A 17562-nucleotide genomic window follows, 5' to 3' on the forward strand; every position below is an offset into this window, starting at 1 on the left:
ATAACAGTAGTTGCAATTTTTATCAACGTGACAATAAAACAAATAGTGGTTTTCAGAACACCACACCAGCTAACACACAATCTCCTTCACCAAAAACCTACACTGTCTATTTTTCTATTTAAAGTAGGTGGCTGTAATGAAAACCTCCAACTGGTAATGGGAACATTCTTCAAGGCATGACATAGAGTAGCTCCAGTATGAGCTGCAGGCTGATCTGATCTGGTTTGTCTTGGCTGCAGCTCTTGCACAGCTCACAAACTCCACTGAAGCCCAAGGAGTTACTATGCTTGCATAGCCCCAGCTTCCTAAAGTTAGCACAAAGCCCATCTAATCATTTCAGTTTTTGAAAAAGTGACCAGGTTGCCAATCTTCATACAACTGATATTCTTAATGGCAGATTTTTTAGAAAAAGAGAAAGAAAAGAAAGAAAAGAAAGAAAAAGAAAGAAAGAAAGAAAGAAAGAAAGAAAGAAAGAAAGAAAGAAAGAAAGAAAGAAAGAAAGAAAGAAAGAAAGAAAGAAAGAAAGAAAGAAAGAAAGAAAGAAAGAAAGAAAGAAAGAAAGAAAGAAAGAAAGAAAGAAAGAAAGAAAGAAAGAAAGAAAGAAAGAAAGAAAGAAAGAAAGAAAGAAAGAAAGAAAGAAAGAAAGAAAGAAAGAAAGAAAGAAAGAAAGAAAGAAAGAAAGAAAGAAAGAAAGAAAGAAAGAAAGAAAGAAAGAAAGAAAGAAAGAAAGAAAGAAAGAAAGAAAAAGGAACACAGGTGATGCAAAGGAAATTATCTGACAGGCAGGTGTGCAGACAGGCAAAGCAATATGCATTCATCCTTAGGTATAATTGTGTTTGGATATTTTGCGGGAGCTTCAGTCATGAGTGACACCCTGCTCTGTACTAGCTGCACAGTAGACACAATAAAAGGCAGTTTTGGAGTCATAACAAAGAATTACTGAAGCTTCATGTTTAACTGAAGCACCAAGTACCTTACCACAATCAATTGTAAGAAAAAATTTATAATACAGTTCAAGAGGACTCTGGATACTACTCCTAATATAAGACAGAGTACATGGTAGTATTTTTAAAGTACTTTTATGGTCAAGTACCCATATGTTATCTGTAGCAGGAGATGAAGATAACTGGTTTATTAGTGTGGTAATTGAGACTGAATGATGTGGACAATATATGAGGGAGGCAAATATATATTTACTCAGAATGCTTAAATGCTTCAGTAACTTTAGTGCATTACTCTGCTAACCTCTTCCAATCTGTTAAATATGTATTGAGTAGATAATGAGGCTATATCCTCAGTAACACAAATTATTTAAAGTAAAGCAGTGGTTTAAAGTTACTAGTTGTGAATTATTTCAAAACCTTTCCCAAAGAAGTTCCCAAGATGAGGGCTGTAGATCACTGTCAGTTTAAGGAAAGAAATTGTGTTAGATTATGCTGGCTCTTTCCCATGTTCTCAGCTGCTAATCTGCATTAAAATATAGCCAAAAATACATGAATTTCCCACAAATATTACTTTGCTCTGGAAGTACTGTATTCTCCAAAGTGTTGCTCTGTACTTGTCTCAAAAAAACCTTCAAGTCACATGAAGTCTCCTCATGCAGACATAAATGATAGTCTAAGAAGAGCTGACAGTCTCTTTGGCATTTACCTTGAAGGCTGTGCATTAGTGAAAGGATGTCTTTTTTTCTGCCCCACAAATAGCAGATGGAAATGTTCCAGATTGATTTTGATTTGTCCTTTAAAGGTGACTGAAGTGTTTTCAACGTAATTGCAAATTGCAATTTTTTGAAAATATTGCTATAATTCACTTTCTGAGCATTTTTTTCAATATAGAGCTTCTCCCATGCATCCATGGATTGCCTATGAAATGGTCTAAACTGAATCAAGAAGAAAAAATAAGGCCAGATATGGTAAGAACAGGAATCAACTATAATGCTTTTATGTTAATTAAATTTGAAATTTGGTTTAGCAAAAAGATATTTTCCTTTAGCAAGGCTTTTCTTTCTTTACATATGCTTAAATGATGTACCTAGACAATTATTTAGCCCTACAGTCACAGATTCTGCTGAGTTGGAAGGCACTCACAAGGATCACAGAGTCCAACTCCTGGCCCTGCACAGGACACCCCAAGAGTCACACAATGTGCCTGAGAGCATTGTCCAAATGCTTCTTGAACTCTGACAGGCTGGTGCTGTGACCACTTCCCTAGGAAGCCTGTTACAGTGCCCAACCACCCCCTGGGGGAAGAACTTTCTCCTGATATCCAAACTAAACCACCCCTGACTCAGTTTCATGCCTTTCTCTTGGGTCCTGTCCCTGGTCACGAGAGCGAAAGGATCTGTACCTGCCTCTCTGCTTCCCCTCCTGACGGTGTTGAAGGCCACAATGGGGTCTCCTCTGGGTGTCCTTTTCTCCAGGTTGAACAAACCAAGTGACCTCAACTGCTCCTCATAATTGTTTGTCATATTATTTTATTATGTAGTGCAGATTAATAGCGATCAAGATATCACAAAATAAATTTCTGAAGGCAGATGCTGTCTTAAGCACATGTTTAGACTGCAAAAGACATTGGGACATGAAGTTGAAAACTTCTGGACATCTTCAATTTATTTTGATGTCTGTATAAATGCATATTTCCAATTTTTTAATCTGTTTGATGTTTTAATAAAATTACAGTAATTAACTGATGGTGAAAGCAAAATGCATTCACTTCAAACTATAATGCTATATTTTTATCTGCATGAAACAAGAAGATACTGTCTCTTCTCTGCCAATGCACCTTCATCTTCCTTTTCAGATACGTTAAGAAGATTAAGAAAGACTTTCCTTGCATTTCTGGAAAACAAGTATTTTCTTCAGGTCTTTACAGCTTCTCATAGGCAGATAGATCACAGTTTTCATGTGACCCCTCCTCCCTCAGAGAAATGTTGAGTATCAACAATCTCAATAGAAAACTCCACACTGGGTTCTTAATAAAGAGTTCTTAATTAAGGGTTCTTAATAAACCCTATACTTCCTCCAGTAATAGAGCTGTCCATTATCTGACATTTCATTCTGTGCATGTGGTCATAAAGCCTTGTTTGGTCATAATTTGAAATACATTGCATTTTTCTTTCCTGTGTTAAGTCCTCATATTTAACCTTCTAGAGACTTGGATAGAAATTCATCTACAGCTGACTTTTAGAGCTCTACCTTGCAAGAGGGCTGGGAAAACAAAAATGTAAAAGGGAAACAATATTTTAAAATGGTAGTTTGTTAGGCATAAAGAAGCTTGATGTTTACTTTTCAGTATTAATTCAAAAGCTGCATGTTCTTTTTCAACTTGGCTAATTTTCTTCTGTGGTCCCAACTGATCACTTCATTGGATACCATTTGGTCCCACCAGTGTTTGAAATTTTCAATTATCCTTTCTAGCTTTCTGACATTGTATTTTCCCTCTTGACATTCACATACTGTAAATATAGCTCTATCCAGGATGAATTCCATTTAGCAAGCATTGCCTGACAGCTCTAGTAAATTCAGAATGATCTATTCATTCATCAATATGTGTGTACAATTTCCATTAAGCTCAATAAAATTTGTGTACAGCTGTAATAACTGGAGTCTTTTAACACTGTAGTGTCTTTCTAATTGCCAGGGAGGTTTCAGCAGTTGACTGAGGTATCTCTCTACTTTTTAAGGCTTTGGGAGTGTTGAAGTGGTCATTGGCACTGGTGAGGCTGCACCTCAAATTCTTTGGCTGGTTTTGGGCCCGTCACTACAAAAAAGACATTGAGGCACTGGAGCATTTCTAGAGAAGGGCTGAGGAAGGGTCTAAAGAGTAAATCATACAGGGAACAGCCAAGGGAAATGTTTAGCCCAGACAAAAGGAGCCTCAGGGGAGAATTTACCACTCTACAACTCCCTGAAAGGAAAGTTGTAGCCAGTCGGCGGTCTGTCTCTTCTCCCAAGTATAAAGGCAATAGAACAAGAGGAAATGGCCTCAAATTGTGACAGGTTTAGATCAGATACTGAGAAAAATTTCTTCATGAAAAGCGTTACTGAGCACAGAAACACACTACCCAGGGAAGTGGTTGAGTCACCACCCTGGAAATACTTAAAAGATGCATAGATGTGGCACTTTGGGACATGGTTTAGTGGTGGCCGTGACAGTGTTGGGCTGGTGATTGGACTTGACAATATTAAAGGTCTTTTCCAACCTAAACAATTACATGATTTTATGATCTGAGAAATAAAAATAAGGAACATTTAATTTTCCTATGGGAGTATCTTTGATGGAAGATCCTCCTTCTGCACCTGTCGGTTGGTGTGCCTGTCCCAGTCTGCTATGACACTTTCCTAACCTATAGAGTGGAGTGCACATCCCTGTTGACCCAAGCTGAAAACACTTGGCAGTTGCAGGATAGGGCTGCTAAAGCTTGTAGGTGTCCTGCTGGGACTGCAGGAGTGTCTCACTGCTTGCTGAGAAACATCCTCACATTTACATTTACACTCTGGAACGGAAAGGTTAGGAGAAAGAGAAGAAGTATCTAATAACTTCATATTGTGGCCTAACACTATTTGACTATGTTTTCGTGGCATATTCAATTTGGATTTGTTGAATCATGTAAGGTAATATTTCACAACATGCTCCAGAAAAAAGGAAAAAAAAAAAAAAGAAAAAAAAAAAGAAGAGCATACAGGGTTAGGTTGTTTTATAGGAGTAAAGAATGCCTGAAGATCTTTGTAATGATTTTTGTGTGACAGAATCAGTCAAAGTTAATGATTTTGCAGGCCTCAGTTGTGGTTATATTAAAAATAATTGCATTACCCTTGCACAACTCATTTCTGTTGCTATGTAGTTTAAATATTTTATGCAGTTTTTAAGGACTGATCCTGTTCTGAGGTGGGGGAAAATGCAATAATCTGTGCCATTTCTTCCGTCTCAAACCACAAGGAAATTTTCTACTATCACCAGTATTGAGATATTCACAAACCAGCCTGCTGCATCTTCCTGTTTTGCATTATTTGTCTTATCCTTTCTAATTGTTTTTTTTTTTTAATGTCTATCTACTTATGATCAATTTGAGTACATTTTTGAAAACCCCAATCACCACATGCTAAACAAGTGTGAAGTTTGAACAACTAAATTCAAGTCAAGGTTTTTGTCCTGTGGAGGACTTCATGAGGCAGGTGATATGCATGTATATAGGTATAAAAGTGTGAATTGCTGATGAGCAAGTATGGGTTTTTTGCTGTGCTTGTTGGAAGAGCCTTAAGAAACAGAAATTTTGTTTGAAAAATGATCTGCTGAGCCTTTAAGTACTGACTCAGAGAAGCTGTTTATTACTTATTCAAGTGAATTATAGAGGCCAATGAATACACAAAGGGTTTCAAGAACTCAGAATGAAAGTGGTAGAAATTTTTGCATGTCACAGTCAGAAGTTTTTCTTTTTTCTGTGAATGTTTGCAGTCGGTTTGTGATACTATATCAGCTCTATCATTTCAGTGGTAGCTAAAGAAAAGAAAATGTAGGTTTATGAACTTGCAAAATTGTGGGAAATACAGCAGGAGGGGAATAGAAGATGTAAACAAGAAAGAAGTTAGGAAAAGAGACAATTTTGAACTAGTTTAGTGTCACTAATTAATATTTGGTTCTTAGTTAATTCCCAAAAAACTCACACATCTTAATGATTATTGAACATCAAAATGTATCTGTGGGTTATAAGGAAAGGGGAGGGCATTGCAAAGAGCTCAGGATTATGCAGGGAGGAGGTAAGAGAGTCTGCATGGAAATATTTATTCTTTCAAAAACAAAATAAGTATAATAAAACTTATCACTCACAGTGCACTTTTTCATTTCACATTTGATGTAGACATATTGGCATTACTTCTACAAAAGCATTTGAAATATTAATATATTAATACTCATTATGGATAAGGCAAGGGAGGGAAAGCCTCAAGGAGGAAAAAATATGGCAGTTGGACAAGATTACAGAAACACTTTTCCCAGGACTGGCATTTAAGCTTTGTCCTGGGCTCAAACCTGCAGGCCACATCTCTCCTGGGATATCACATATTACGTATGGATGAGCTTTCAAAGTGACCTAAAAGATAGGCACTGTACTCCCTCTGAAAGGCAATAGGATTGAGGATCCTAATATCCCAAGGCCTTTCCGAAAATCTCATCTTACACGCGGTCTTAACCACTTCATCACAGTCACTAAATAACAGCAGGTACTTGTTAACAGTGTGTGTATTAGTCACTGAAAAGAATTTATCCCTGCTTTGGGGCTCCTCTAAAGAAATTATACCTCTCCATTTCTCAGCTTTCTCTATATAACACCTGAGAATAATTGTTTTCATTTTTCTTTGCCTCATTGATTGTAGAATAAATAATCCATGAATAACTCCCTACCCTCATTATTCTACCGTATCTGATGAGCAATAACTTTCGGTTCAGCTGTTTAAAGACAATGGCAGGAGGGATGGAGAGGGACGAAAAGAAGAGTCAGACTCTTGCCATCCCTAAAACATAAGGCTGGGATATGGCCAGGTCGTCTCCGTCATCTCTTGTAGGTGAAAACCACAGCGATACTTCAATGCAGCTTGCTTCCTGGCTCGCTCTCGGGCTGAGAATTAATTACCGAATGGCAACATCTGCATTAGCAGCTCCTGCAGCCCCAGCTCTCTGCAGGCGGGATGATGCTCGCTCCCCACCAGATCTAGGACCTCTCGGAGGACTTGCCTGCTGGCCACCTGTCTCGGATCCCCGCAGGCTGGAGCTCGGGGAGCCGCGGTGTGCGGGGGAGCGGCGGGGAGGGCGGCAGGAGCCACCGCGGGGCGAGCAGGGACGCTGCGCCTCGGCTCCAGCGGCACCGCGACACCGCCCCGCGCTCCGCTCCGCAGCCGGCCCCGATCCCCATCCCATTCCCATACCCTTCCCTTTCCCATCCCATCCCCATCCCCATCCCCACCCCCGCTGGCCCCGGCCCCGGCCCTGCTCCACCCCAGCCCCGGCCTCGATCCCTGCACTGGACCCGCCCCGCTCCGCTCCAGCCCCGGCCCCGATCCTCGCCGTCGCCCTGCTCTGCATCTGAGCCAGGCAAGAGGACGATCGGGGTCCCGGAGGCCCAAGGGGCGCAGAGGAAGAAGGAGGAGCTGGAGGAAGCGAAGGGAAGGGGAGGGAAGAGCAGGGGAGAGGATTTTCCCATCTCTTGGTGTTTTGTTTTTTTTTGGTTTTTTTTGTTTTTTTTGTTTTTTTTTTTGAGGGGGAAGGTTGCTGCTGCGAGTGGCAGCGTTTCCTCCTGCTGGAAGATGATGAATACATGAGGAGAGAGGCTCTGAGCCTGCTTCTGTGCTGCGGGAGTGTCTCTCCCTCCCTCCCCTCTGCCTGCTTCTGTGTGAGTGTGTGTTTGGCTGCCCGGCTGTGTGTGCGCGTACACTGTGTATATATATCTGAGCTGGGAGGTTATTGCAAGCTTCTCTCAGCAGCGCTCCTCTGTACAGGAAGAAGGGCTCAGCTGCAGTGGTAGCATCAACAGCAGCATTAGAAGCACCAACTGCTTTATTCGTCTTTCTTCCTTCCCTTCATCTCCATCTCCCTTTTCCTTCCCTCCTCCCACGTCTTTTGGGGGATTGCTCTTCATATTTTTATTATTATTATTATTCATTTTTCTACTCTACAATCCTTGTTATTTGATACTTCGTGGTTTTTTGGTTTTTTTTCTTCCCCCCCCCCGCCCCCCCCCCCCCCTCGCTTCCTCTGAGACGGAGGCACAGAAACACACACGCACAAACACAGAGAAATAAGGGAAGAAAAGTACCGGGACTTATCCTGCTGCTGCAAACCCAAAGATAGCAGACGAAGAGGGGGGTTTGGCTTCTACCCCAAGGTAAAGCCCTGCCCCCTTTACCTCCTCGACACCTCCTCCGAGGAAGAGAAGGAGAGAGAGCGAAGGGGGCCAAAGTGGAGAAAAGCAGGTCTTCTGCGGCTGGCATTTGGAGTACAGGGAGCCAGGAAGTGAAGGATGGTTGTGGTTACCCGAGCTGGCTGCAGGGCAGCTCTCTTCCTCTGGATTTTCATCAGCATTAGCTGCAGAGCCAGGACTGCTCTGCCTGCATCTCGTAAGTACCCTTTTCTACGAAACATGCACAATTTCAGCTCTGAATTAAGGCAGAGGGAAATTCCCACAGCTCTGTGAGGATGATTATTTTTGCTCTGCTGATGAATATTGTGTTTGATTGTGTTTGATTTTTCTTTGTATGCGTATGTTTGTACTGAAGTCTCATACTGTTTGCAGTGTTCCCCATCAGATCTTCCTTGGTGATTTCAGCGGTAGCTGGTGTGGAAAGTTGAAAGGGACCTGCTCTGTGATATAATCTTGGTTCTGCAATGGAGTCAGAGGGGGAAAGGAATCGGAAGCTGTTCAAAGTTTGGGGATAGTTTTTGTTTGGCTGGTCGGTTAGGTTTGTTTTGGTTTTTCCCACCTTCCTTAAGAAGGGATGTAATTTGCATTTGGAAGTACTTCACTTCCACAGTTTTGTAAGGGAAAAGAGGAGGTGTGAGCAGTTTCCATAACTAGTGTTTTATTGAGGAGCAGCAAGAGAAAATTCTGTCCCGTTTGAAGAGGAAAGAATGATTGAGTTGATGAGAGGGAACTGAGCCAGGACAGCTTTTCTTGAGAGTGAAGTTTTGCTGCCCGTAATAGAACGAGCAAAGGTATTTTTTCATAGGAGAGGAGACCATCAATTGCCCTCCTAGCGAGGCAGAAATAATAGTAGAGAAATGATCCAGCTTCTGCTGGAATACTGAACTTCAGACCAGAGGAGTGTGGAGTACCTGTACAGAATCCGATTCTGCTATCAGGATAAAAATGACAGCATATTCATTGATTTCAGTGGATATTACATCAAATCTTTTTACATCACACTGAGCTATAGTTTTGAGAGGAAAACCTTTTGCAAGTAGATGTCACTATTAAGTATTTAGTTGTTTCTCTTCAGACCATGTAAAACATTTGACAACTGCCAAGTATTTTTGAAATACGTACTGAAATGAAACAGTGCATTTTTGTAGTATCATCATCATACTGCTGGCTTGATCGGCTGTGTATAGAGGAAGAAACTGTCCTGAAATGTTATGGATGGATGTGCTGGGATTGTACACTGTATCTTGTGTGAATGAGGGTTAATTCTACTGACCAAGCAGGGAATTGCCATAGAATGTAATGTATATACTGCATGGAGATCTATGTAAATCACTTTATTTATTTATTTGTTTAATTGTTTCCTTGGGGGCAGGAATGAACAATGCAATGATTAGGGAATTGGAGCAGTGCTGTGCTTTCTTAGTGGGTCTCTATCTTTGATGATCTAATGCCTATTGAAAAACAAGTGTTATTCCAGGATTTACATGGACTTGTGTATTTGTTTGTGTGTCAACAAATATGCACAGCAGTGTCTGCATTGTTATCTAGGTCTCGGAGGCTGTAGGATGTTCAGTTGTTTTCCTACCTTTGAATTAGGAGAAGTATTGATCCTGAGGTTTACTTCTTAGTTTAACCAGCTATATAATTTTTCTTAGGGGTATTATTTCTTCATTGTCATCTCTCAGACTCTGCATAACAGGAATGTGTGGGGGCAAGAATTCCTGATTTAGGTTTTCAGAAATCTATTCTTTAAAAGCAAAGTCCCTGCTTTTCTCTAACAGGGTTTTGGAGCCTTTTTTGTTTGTTTTTGTCACTCAGTAACTAATGGCTGTAGTTAAACTTGAAAATTTCCTATAGTGGGTTATCTGATTTCCCAACAAACAAATCTTTAACTTTTGAAAGAAGTTTGTTGAGAAGTTAATGGTTGTAGCAACATCACTATAACTATAAATTCCAGGAATGGAGGATATATATAATCTTAACTGCAAATTACTCATATACATTCCCATCTTGATGATTAGTTATTCAAAGATTTCTTTATAATAATTTATCTTCCAAGAGCTTATGCATTATACTCCTTATGCAGTGAGTAGCATTTCATTTTATTTCTGACTCACTTCTGAAAGTGAAATGGAGCTAGATTTGTTTACTAGAAACATAAATGTAGCTAGAAGCACGTGTCAGCCTTAAATTTACAAAAGGATTGTTCACATTGCAGTACATGCTGAAAATTCTTGTAAAGGCTTACTGGTGCTTGGGAAGTGGCACCACAGTGGGAACTCCAGTGCTGTACCAGTGTTCTGGTGCACCACTTTGCTGCTTATTTGCATGCTTTGCTTTACAAACTGGTCACTGAACTGTATTTTGTCACTGTGCTCTGTTTTCTGGGGTTGTTTGTAACTTTGTATGCAACTGATTTTGAATGGGATTGGGGAATTTTGCTCTCTGTTGACAAGACAATGTTTTCATCATTCTTTTTAGTTAGTTTTCATCTTTTTTTTTTCCTTTTTTTTTCCTTTTTTTTCTTTTTTTTTTCTTTTTTTTTTTCTTTTTTTCTTTTTTTTTTTTTTTTTTTCTTTTTTTCTTTTTTTCTTTTTTTCCCTCTGTCGATTTTGAACCTCATATTGGGAATACTTCTGAAAGAACTAGAACCTGTGTCAAATTCAACTTTGATGTAAAACTTATTTCGAACCTCTATTTCATTTTCTCCTCCATTGTTGCTTTATGTTTTAGCTTTGATGTAATTAACAACAACAAATTTATTCTTTACAGTATTTTTTAGGAACCACGCAAGACCTATGATGTACAGTGAATTACAAATCCCTATATAGGAGCTTGCTCTTCAGTACTTTCTTACAGTCTGCTTGTGCTGGCATAGAAAAAGATACAGTTTTCAGAAGGAATAGAACTGGACATTGCTTATGTGAATATACTGTATCTCAAGTGTTTACTTTGCAAAGTAAATCTATCTCTGCTGTTACAGTGGAACCTCTCGGTAATACTGATTCAGAAGTGGTCGTGTGGAAAGCTTTTAACCTCATTCAGTTTTATCTTGAGATGAAGTGGGTGTTGAAAGCCCATCCTGTGGTATAAAAAAATACACTGTGATGCAATATCACACACATTAATGCTCAGATCTTATGTCAATTACATTCATGGGTATGTTTTCATATCCTGGCAGTAAATTCTTCATATTCCTGCATTTTTTTTTTAATAAGCGTGGAGGGATGAAAACACCCTTCTGGAATCAAGGCTAATGAACAGCTCAACCAGGAGAGGTCATCACAAGATAAAAAGTAGCACAGAAAATACAAATTTAGTGCTTTATAGTCTTTTACATGCCTAAGATGGAATGATAAGAATATGAATATGGGTAGACTAATGCTCATTTGTATTCCTGTAAAAAACCCAAACACACAAAGCAGCAACTTTGTTACTTAATAAGAATGTTAAAACTATTAATTATAGGATCATCTCCTTCTCTGTGATAGAAATTCACTTTATAAGTAATTATCTTTCACAGCTAGGGTTTTTTGGTTTTTTTTCATCATGTCTATTTTTATGCAATGCAAACCTGAATGGTACAGAACTATTAAAACTTCTAGTTCTGATACTTGTCATGCTTTTGTAGTAGTTGAAGTTGAAGTTTCAACTTATTTGACAAGACTTATTTATAAGAGAAGTGCAGAAATCAAATGGGGGGCATGTATAGTAAATCATTAAGATATGTAAAAGAAAAAATATGCATCTTTTACCATTGACTGCATGGCACCCAGATTTTTCTGGGAAAAGTATTGTAAAAGAGTAATGTCCCTTTTGAAAGAGCAAGGCATTGTACAAGAAAGTCTTTTTTTAAGAGGCCAGGTTGGATGGAGCTCTGAGCAGTCTGGTCTGGTGAAAGGTGTATGCCTATGTTGGGCATATGAGGTGTGATATATTCTATTAGATTCACACTTGGGGAATAGTTCTCTTCCAAATAATGTCTCAGACATAATGATATTTTTGGAAAACTGATCAATTCCTTTTTTTTTTCTTTTTTTAATGTCCTAACTGATTAACATTTCTTAGTTTAGGTGTTGTTGTCTTGAGGTTAACTCAGAGGTCCCATAGAATTGTTTCAAATATACCAAACCATTTTAATATACATTTAATATTAATCATTTTTCTTATCTTTGGGGTCAAAGCACTTACAAATATACTAAACTTTTAATTTGAGGGCCTAGCTTTCTGTTAAGTCTATGGAATTTCCTAACATTAAACAAATGCTTTCTCTTTTGTTCTTTTAGTACACTTTGGCTATAAATTTAGCTAAACAAAATTTACATCCATCATTGTATAATTGTATTATTATTATTTAGGTGGTATTCATCACTATATAATAAAATTCATGTTCAGCAGACAAGTGAGAGTTTTAACAACATTGCATTGAGTTACTCATCAGGACTCTTTAAATAAATTGGCTTTTTCTTGAGAAACATGTTAATTTATATGTGAATGAAAGAAATAGTACCAAATAGTCTGCTGTGATTTCAGAATTAATGACAGCAGCTAGAGGCAGTGTCAGTGCTGAAAATCCAAAGTTTCAAAGAGTAACTTTTGTGTATGCAACATTGCAAAAAGCCTGATTGTAGACATTCATCTAGATACAGCAAGTCTGATTCAAAGTTTGGCATCGATGGGCATTGAGTCAATTGTAAATGCCATTGAACTACTGTTTTAAAATCTGGCTTTTGCTTGGGCTGGTTTTGCTTTGCTTGTGTGTTTAGTTTATTTTTTTTAAATTCTGGTGCAATAATATTAACTAAGGCATAAAAAGTTCTTTAATAAGTTGTCCAGTCTGAAAGGAAGTTTGAAGGTGAAGTTAAAGGCTGCAAATTGAAAACTCGTTTCTGAACATTGATTGTTTCTTTTGCAAGGAGATGAGAAATATTTTTTTATTTTCTCTTTTTTTTTTCCCCTTAGGTACTTTTAACACAGGAGACAATTTCAGTTCCTGCAGTTGTGATAGGAAATTATTTATATGTAATGCATTAGATAGAAGACTGTACCTCCTATTGAATAACTTACATTACAATGGCTCTATTACACGCAGTAGATTTTCCTATAAACGTTCTTCAGGACTTTTAACTTGGATCTCTAAGTGTTTAAAATTGTCAGATCTCATGTTTAATGTTTATTTATGACAATATTTAGGAGTTTTAAAGATTGTAGTACTTTTAGTGTTTGGGACAATAGCAGACTATGCACAAACCATGAGGGAGTTTCTGCATTTTCTTTTTCTAGGTTTTTCAAAAGCTGATCTTGCTCTGAGTGATCTGACTCATAGGTCAGAATAAGATAACAGGTTAATTTTTGAGGTATTCCCCTGCTCGTGTCTATGTCCTGAACAGCTGTCATGCTCATCTTACAAAAGCACATGGACTTGCAAATGTCTCCCAGTCAGCTAGGGAACTTCAACTAGGAAGTGTTAGCGAAATGACATGAACCTTCTTTTTCAGATAAAATGATGAGTGACTTTGCAAATTTGTTAATCTTTAAAAATGATTTAAAACTATAGCATTAGTTCCAAAATCCACATAGAAATGAGATCCTTCTTTAAAAGATCAGGAAGACCTATAGGATAAAGAGAACGTTTTGTTAGCTTGAGCCTTCTTGCTCTGAAGGAAATGGAGGTTGTGCCACAGATTTTAGGAACAGTGGGGTTATATTTTTTTTCAGTGAGTTCATGATTCAGTCCATTGGTATGAGATATTAGAAATGATTGAAAAGGTTTCTCTGACTTCAGCCTTTGAACTAACATTGATTTTACCTGTATTGCTCTTCATTTATCCAGCTACTTACTTCATTGGCATTGCATAGGTGGATAACCTGAGACCACCAGCTAATTGCAGAACATGTTGAATCTCTAAATTTGGTGATGTAGAAAATTGCTGTAATCAGTAATCAATTCTTTTGAGCCCCTTGCAGTTCTAACTTTAAAGATGTCATAAATAAAATAAAAGAATTCCCAAGTCCTATGCTTAACATTTACAAAGAACTTGGGCACTTGGTTTTGATAGCTCTGCAATTTTAAAACAGCTTTACGAAGCTGAGACCTTTCTTACCTCAGAAATTGTCTCAGTATTCATTCACTGTAGTAGTAGCCAGCCTTTTCTGACTGGGTCTTTAAGGTTGAACAGCAGATAATTCAGAGCAGAAAAGGATATTGACATTCACATTTATCTCTTTCCTCTGCCTAAAAAAGTCTAGAGATTTTTTGACTTTACGATCTCCTGGTAGAGAGATGGTTCTTTCAGACATTTAACTTGAGGAAGCGGTCATGCTAAGTCCATTGAGGGACTGGCAAAGTTATCTACACTTACAGGTTGTTATTTGATATTAATATTTATCACCATTTGAAATATTTATCAAATATTTTATTTTAAGCTGTGTATACACTCCAAAAATATGTTTTAAATAAATCAGTGACTAAAATTGACTCAGCATAGCTAGGAACTTTGTTGCCAGTTTTGCATTTGTATAGGTAAAACCTGAAGTTGGGTTACAGCTTTCCATGTGTAAATAAAATAAGCAGCTAAAAACCAGAAAGCATTTGAACTGTTCTAGCCAAAGGGTTTTCCATCCCACAGACAAATGTGATGTTTTAGAATGAACATTTATTATTTGTATCTAGAATATTTAAGCTTAATGAGAAAGTAATTTTTCTTGTAGAAATTTAATGACCGTCTAAATATAACATAAACATTCTGTTTGATTTTGTAAAACTGCTGTATCATTCAGTATTTTGTAACCTTTGCCCAAGGAAGTCAGTTATACACATGCTACATCTCTACTTTCTGCTTCTACAATGTAGGAATAATCTGACTAAAAAAAAATAAGCGCTTTTTTTTTTTTTTTCATCAAATCTAGAGGGGTGTCACTGTCTGGCATTTCTTAAATCACCTAAATATTTATATAAATGTCTCTTATTGATTGCTTCATTATCTTGTATACTCAAACTGGTATTTACTGTGAACCCAATGAAAACCTGTAATTTATAGGGAGGTAATACAGAAGATCAGCAGATGAGTTGGGGAGACTGCAAGGGTCCATTTCCATAAGGGGCAGCAGAAAGTCTGTGATGGAAGGTTTGCCAGAGAATAAAAGGAAGAATTACTGTCTACGGGCCTAATGCAATGGGATAAAACACAGCAGGGAAGGCAACCCCAACATATTTAAGGTTTTCATGTTTTACATACTGGTTTTAAGTATCATCGGTGTAAAGTTCTTGGAACACATTTTGAAATGCATTTAAATTGAGATGTGCTTTTATTCAGTTTATGGGAATAGAAGGAACACTGTAATTTGGGAAAAGCAAACCCCCCTCTCCCCCGCCCAAAAAAATCCACTATAAAAAGCCGAAACAACAACCCCAAAAAAAACCCTAGAAGAGCAAACCAACACACAAGAAAACAAACCCCTTAAATTTACACCCTGTTGACCCAGGTTTCAAACACAGATACCTTCCTAAGATCTTTGGACTCTGCCTACATTTTCAGTGAAACTTAGGAAGGGCTTGTACATAGATTTTTCCCTGACTACAGATAAAAATGCAAATAAAAAACCAAAAAATCCACCAAAAACAAACAAACAAACAAACAAAGAGCAAAAAAGAAAAATAAGGATAACAATTTAAAAACACAATCAGAGATTAGAACTAGTAGCTTCCACCATTGATCTGAGCTATGAGAAAAAAGGGAGAGGGATGTGCTGAACAGAGGTTGAGGTTGCCTCCCATATAAGAGTAACCTATTTATTTTTCTGCTGAGGAACGGAGTCACAGGGAGTAGCTTGCTCTGTCTACAGCATTAGCATTGCACTAGGAAAAGAGGGAGCTTCTGTGAGAAACAGAGTCAGAAGCATGTCCTGTACAGGGCAGGCTTTGCTGGATACATGCTCCCAAGATTCAGCAACCTTTTCTCTCTACTGTTCTTTCCTTTGGTTTTACATCCAAAAAATTACGCTAGTGGGCATCCTGTTAGTTCTATGATGAATGTCCTACCTGCTTCTTCCCTGGTACAGCCAAGCTGTTAGGAATGATAGCAGAATTCCCTCTAGATAAGAGAAGGTATCCACTACTGTTCCAACCTTTTCCCAAAAACTATACACCACCAGATCACACACCTGTTTGCTTCTGCTCCTAATTCATTTGCCATTTCTCACATATCTCCATTCTGATTTTAATAATTGTTTTTCTCCCTACCTTCTGCCCTCTCCCTACCCTTTCCTCCAGTAATAAACGGACTCCACTGGCTTCTCTTGGATTCTCATTGATTCATCACCATACTGAGTAATTTGCTGAGCCTGAAACTAAGGGAGATTGTCGTCATTGATTCCTGATTAATTCATCTGTTTGTGAAAGCTAGGTACACAGGTAATAACTCAATTGAAATTCCTTCACCGCTTAATTGCTGTGCCATAATCCTGGCCTGTTAAATCAGATAATCAGATATTATGAATGAAGTTAGGATTTATTTTTTCAAAACACGATTATTAGACTATCATTATAAGGAATGATTTTATTAACTCTGTTTATAATTATTCACAAAATGCAATTTTAAACTTTAGGTCAGTACAGTGCATAGGTTTTATTCATATGGAAAAAATTGTGTCAGAAGAATTCTGTAAGTGAATTATCCTTCCAAATCTACATATTCATAACTTACAAGGCAAAAAAGGATTCAACCCAGCTACAGTAGATTGGTATGATAGGTATGATATGGTAGATTGTATTACTACTTTTTTCTGCTTTACAGATCATAGAATCAATGAACCAGGGAATGGTTTGGATTGGAAGAGACCTTTAAAGATCATTTAGTCCAACCCCACCCCACAGGCAGGGACACATTTCACCAATCCAGATTCCTCAATGCTCTGTCCAGCTTGACCCTAAACACTTCCAGGGATGGGATATTTGCAGCTCCTCTGGGCAGTCTATTCCAGAATTCATTCCTTTTGTGTAATCTAAATGTACCCTCTTTAGTTTAAAAATGTTCCTCTCATACTATCAGTACATGCTCTGGTAAAATGTAGTTGTTTATCTTTCTTGCAGGCCCCTTTTAAGTATGGAAAGGATGCTATATAAGGTCTGCCTGGAGCCCCTTTTTTCAAGATAAACCATGCCAACCCTCTCAGCTTCTTTTTATGAAAGGGAGAAGCCCTCTGACCATTTCCATGACTCTCATGATGACAAACTCTAACATGTCAATATCTTTCTTCTGCTGAGGGCTCCAGAGCTGGACTCAGTGCTCCGTATCAGGTCTAAGGACAGCAAAGTAGAGGGGCAGTGTGACCTCCCATGACCTGCTGGCCATGCTGCTTTTTATGCATTCCAGGATCCTAGTGGCTTTCTGGGCTACAAGTGCTCATTGCTGGCTCCTAAGTAAGTTTTCTACTGCCAGTATCCCCAAGCCCTTCTTTGTTCTCAATCCACTCATCCTCCAGTTTGTATTGCTGCTGGGGATTGCCCCAACCCAGGTGGTGGAACTTACACTTGGATTTGTTGAACTTCATGAGATTCACATGGGAGCACTCCTCAAGCCTGTCCACATCTCTCTGGGTGGTGTCATTTCCCTCAATCATATCAACAGCACCACTAAGCTCAGTTTTGT

At 38.4% G+C, this 17562-nt stretch overlaps 1 protein-coding gene across 1 annotated transcript in view; it reads left to right on the forward strand.

The window, feature by feature from the left end:
* Nucleotides 1-7812: 7812 nt before the first annotated feature.
* Nucleotides 7813-17562, forward strand: part of CNTNAP2 (contactin associated protein 2) — a 1042914-nt gene continuing 1033164 nt past the window's right edge. The window contains exon 1 of the mRNA XM_063405816.1: nt 7813-8108. Within this exon, the coding sequence (XP_063261886.1) occupies nt 8012-8108 (97 nt within the window). The 5' untranslated portion in view covers nt 7813-8011. The remainder of the gene's footprint in view (nt 8109-17562) is intronic.

This window comes from Prinia subflava, chromosome 1 (genome assembly GCF_021018805.1).
Source record: "Prinia subflava isolate CZ2003 ecotype Zambia chromosome 1, Cam_Psub_1.2, whole genome shotgun sequence".
Lineage (NCBI taxonomy): Eukaryota > Metazoa > Chordata > Aves > Passeriformes > Cisticolidae > Prinia > Prinia subflava.